The 4,171-nt window shown below is 36.5% G+C and overlaps 1 protein-coding gene across 1 annotated transcript; it reads left to right on the top strand.

Moving 5' to 3' along the window:
• The first annotated feature begins 227 nt into the window (after window positions 1–227).
• Window positions 228–1,191, top strand: LOC21400385 (probable calcium-binding protein CML27). Its single transcript, XM_010099270.2, has one exon. It carries the CDS (start codon window positions 306–308, stop codon window positions 816–818), a length of 513 nt encoding a protein of 170 aa, XP_010097572.1. The 5' UTR covers window positions 228–305; the 3' UTR covers window positions 819–1,191.
• Window positions 1,192–4,171: the final 2,980 nt, after the last annotated feature.

Consider the following 4,171-nt stretch of genomic DNA (forward strand, 5'->3'; position numbering starts at 1 on the left):
ACAACATTTCTTAATAAAAATTCACGGAGAACCAAAAGAAAAAAAAAAAAAAGAAACACGGAGACAAGAGCGCCGACAGCGACAGCCCACCTCTCTCTCTCTCTCTCTTGTTGGTTCTAAATTTAATCCAATTAGTATATCGTGTGGGGTCCTGAAAAAATGGCCCCAACGGGACCACCCCAAAGATCCATCAACTCTCTCTCTCTACATTTATATATAAGGCATAACAGACTCCATTTTAATCCCCAAAATCCCAATTCCGAATTCAAAAGCAAGTAAAACTTATCTTACTCAATCGATCAACAATGGCGACAGATCCAATTAACACCGAATCCAACAAATCGAAGCCGTCACAGTACCTCCAGAACCCCGACGAGATCGAGAAGGTGTTCAATCTATTCGACGCCAACGGCGACGGCAAGATCTCCGTCGCGGAGCTCGGCGAGGCGCTCAAAGCCCAAGGCACAACGGTTACGCCCAAGGATCTCCAGCGCGTGATAGAGGATCTCGATTCCGACCGCGACGGCTTCATTTCGGTGAAGGAATTCGGCGCCTTCTGCAGCCAGGGCTCCGACGATGGCGGTTCCGCCGAGCTCCGCGACGCCTTCGATCTCTACGATGTGGACAAGAACGGCCTCATTTCCGCTGAGGAGCTCCACAAAGTCCTCAACCGCCTCGGCATGAAATGCTCCCCCGAAGACTGCCACCGCATGATCATCTCTGTCGACTCCGACGGCGACGGCAACGTCAACTTCGCTGAGTTCGAAAAGATGATGACTAACACCATCGCCAGCAACCGCAACGGCAACGATGCTTGATTCGCGAGATCGACGGCGGATCGATGATGAGCGCGTCAATGTACGCGCCGTTTCCTCTTAAAGCCTTTCTAAATCTAAATGGTTAGCTTTTTTTTTTTTTTTTTTTTTTTTTAAGGAAATAATGTTAGTAAAATGGTTGAATTAGGGCAAGTTGATATGGATGTTGATAGGATATATATGTTTTTATTTCTCTGGTGCTTTTGTTAGAAGCTGAATTGACAAGTACTTCTAAATCTAAGATATTCCGAGAAAATGATTTCCGTTTGAATTTTCTCTGTCAAATATCTAGATTCGCGCTTTCTCGTTGGTAATCACATTTGAGGAATATGTTCCTGTGGCTCAATTTCTGAGAAAACGATTCTTTTCTTGTCAACTTTGATCAGTTTCTGCCTTTTTTCCAGGAAAGTCTCAGGAAATTGGGTACTTTGTTTTATGGCCAAGCAAACAGAGCGTTAAATTGGAGGAATTATTCAATGGACCGGTGTACCACCTCATCACATTTACGTGGTACACCGTATACCATCCAATAAACTCTAATGTGGTTTACATTAAATACCGGGTCAAAATCATCGTAAATATCCTACTTAAATGTTTTATATTAATTAACATCTCATAATTTTATTCTTAGTTTAAAAAAACATATTTTCAACATTAAGCTAACTTGGAAAATTTAGAGTCCGTTCAGTTCATTGATTTGAGTTTTTAATTTAAGAGGTTATTTGGTTAAGAAATTCGTCCCCTGATTCGAATCATGATTCATGGTTCGCTATAATATTTTCTCTTATAAAAAATACACGTAAATAAAAAATGGTTCTAATTACATGATTCTAATTCATGAAATAAACGTCTCTCTTGTGACTTTATGTGAGAGTTTTTTACTGTAGTAAAAAAATTAAATGTGATTATTTTTAAGAATTTTTTTACTGTAATAAAACTCAAATTTTAAACTCAAATCGGTAAAATGAATGAAGTTTTAAACAACTTCTTCACTATACGCGTTGCGACAGGTTCCTAATGTTCTTTCTTTCTTTTATATTTTGGTTAATCTTCTTTTCAATTCATGAATGTTCCTTCACTCTTTAGGTGAAAAAAAGAATTTGTATCTTCCCCTTCTACTTTGTAGTCACTAAATGCTAATGATCACATATTGAATAGGTGCTGATCAACAGATTTTCTCAGTATTAAAGTCTGAAAAATATATGCTTGTGTTCATTATAGAGTGAAAAAATAACGGTGTCGTTTAAAATTATCATACAAATTTAAATTTCAAAAATCAGTCATCAACTTAGAGTTAACTAATTAATATGAAGAATTTGGGTAGTGTAATTATAATAATTTTGACTATCTTCTAAAAAAAAAAGACACAATTAATGACCTATACATTAAGAAAGAGAATCATAATCACCAAAAAGTGACATAAATAAAGTATTTATATGTTAAATTCTCATTATATAGGTGTACTATATATACATGATAATGTGGTACACTCAGTCTCATTTATTTTATCGATTTAAATTTTATTACAGTAAAAAATTTTAAAAAATAATTATATTTAATTTTTTTATTATAGTAAAAAAATTTTATATTTATATTTTAATTCAAATTAAAATTTTAAATTAATAAACTAAACGAGTAAGTGCACTAAATAATTCCTTTTTAAATAGTTGACCAAGGCAAAACATTGATGAGCACGAAAAGTGCTTTATTAGTATAATTAGTAGTTTATTATTCAGTCAAAAACGTTGAATTAACGGTCAACCGTTATCTATTGACGGAAAAATAAAACAAAAACAAACAATTTACTTGTAAACTTTTGTGTACAATATTACGATCCATATTCCTATTTCCTAGTTTTTTTTCAGCAAAAAGAAAAAAAAATCCTATTTCCTAGTTAGAAATTAGTTTCATTTCTTGGACAGAAAAGCGCGGTGTCAATATGAAATCCGTGACACTTGATTAAATAATCAAATTATTCGTTTCTCCCCGATAACATGTGAATAAAAAAAAGGATAAATTACATTTATTCTCCTTAAATTATAAATGTTTGAACTTCAAATGGTTTGAGCTTGGAAGCAACCTACTATCGAAAAATATTTCATAAACTTTAAAAATAATAAAATTTTCTTTTGAGTAATTCGTTGTTAGTACGAGTCTTTTTTTTCTATCTCATCAATTAAATTTTGAACGTTAAGTATCATGTGCATGGCATGTGACTCTCATTTTAATGGCAAAAAGGTAATTCACTGTGTTGAGTTAGAAATATGGCAAAATCCACTCGAATTTCCCGACTTAGTTCTCAGTTTCTGGTGACTTGGTTCTCGGTTTTTGAGCCACAAATCGAAGAAATTGAGTTGGGGCTTTTGTTACCCACTTACTTTTGAGTGTTTTGACACCAATGACATGAGAAATGACAGCCAAAATCGACGGAACCAAACTCCTCCACGTAGATGGCATATGACTCTCATTTTAATGGTAAAAAGGTAATTCACTGTGTTGAGTTAGAAATAGGGCAAAATCCATTCGAATTTTCCGACTTGGTTCTCAGTTTCTGGTGACTTGGTTCTTGGTTTTTGAGCCACAGATCGGAGAAATTGAGTTGGGGCTTTTGTTACCCACTTACTTTTGAGTGTTTTGACACCAATGACATGAGAAATGACAGCCAAAATCGACGGAACCAAACTCCTCCACGGCGAGCCGACTTTGAATTCTTGCAAATCTGTGAGGATGGCGGCGACTACTGGTCGGGATTGACTCATCTATGGATTCTAAGTGAAATGATGGGGGCAGTGCACTTCACCACCGTCGGGATTGCAGTTTTCTGAGAGGAGGTGTGGCGGCTGTGGAGGGTGGTTGTGGTGAAGCTTTTTCGGCTGGAATTGACGACAAACTTTGGGTGGGTCTTGTTCCTCTCATCAGTCTGAGTTCATAGAGACCAAAATTACTCGGATCGGAGGTCGGACGGAAAAGTTATGGCGATTGAAAGTGTTGGGTTTTTTGAAAATTCAGCCAGAAAGTGTGCCTTTATCCAGCGGAGTTGGCAACCGCAAGACACCAATCTAGACTTGGCTCGACGAGAGCTTTTCAATGAGCCGGGAGGTGTCAAAAATTGATGCCGGAATACTTGCTGGAGCTTGGTGGTCATGCACGGGAAAGGGAGAGGAAAGAGAGTGAGGATTGAGATGCTTCTGATTGGGTGAGATTGACTAATCTATACGGGTAAAATCGTAATTTCATAATAAAATATAAATTAAATGCCTCAACAATTTCCACGTGGTACATAACGTTCAAAATTTAATCGAGGGGGTAGAAAAGGGAGACATGTGTTAACGGCGAATTGTTCATGAGAAAAATTT

The sequence above is a fragment of the Morus notabilis genome, unplaced genomic scaffold (assembly GCF_000414095.1).
Source record: "Morus notabilis unplaced genomic scaffold, ASM41409v2 Scaffold884, whole genome shotgun sequence".
NCBI classification, from domain to species: Eukaryota; Viridiplantae; Streptophyta; class Magnoliopsida; order Rosales; family Moraceae; genus Morus; species Morus notabilis.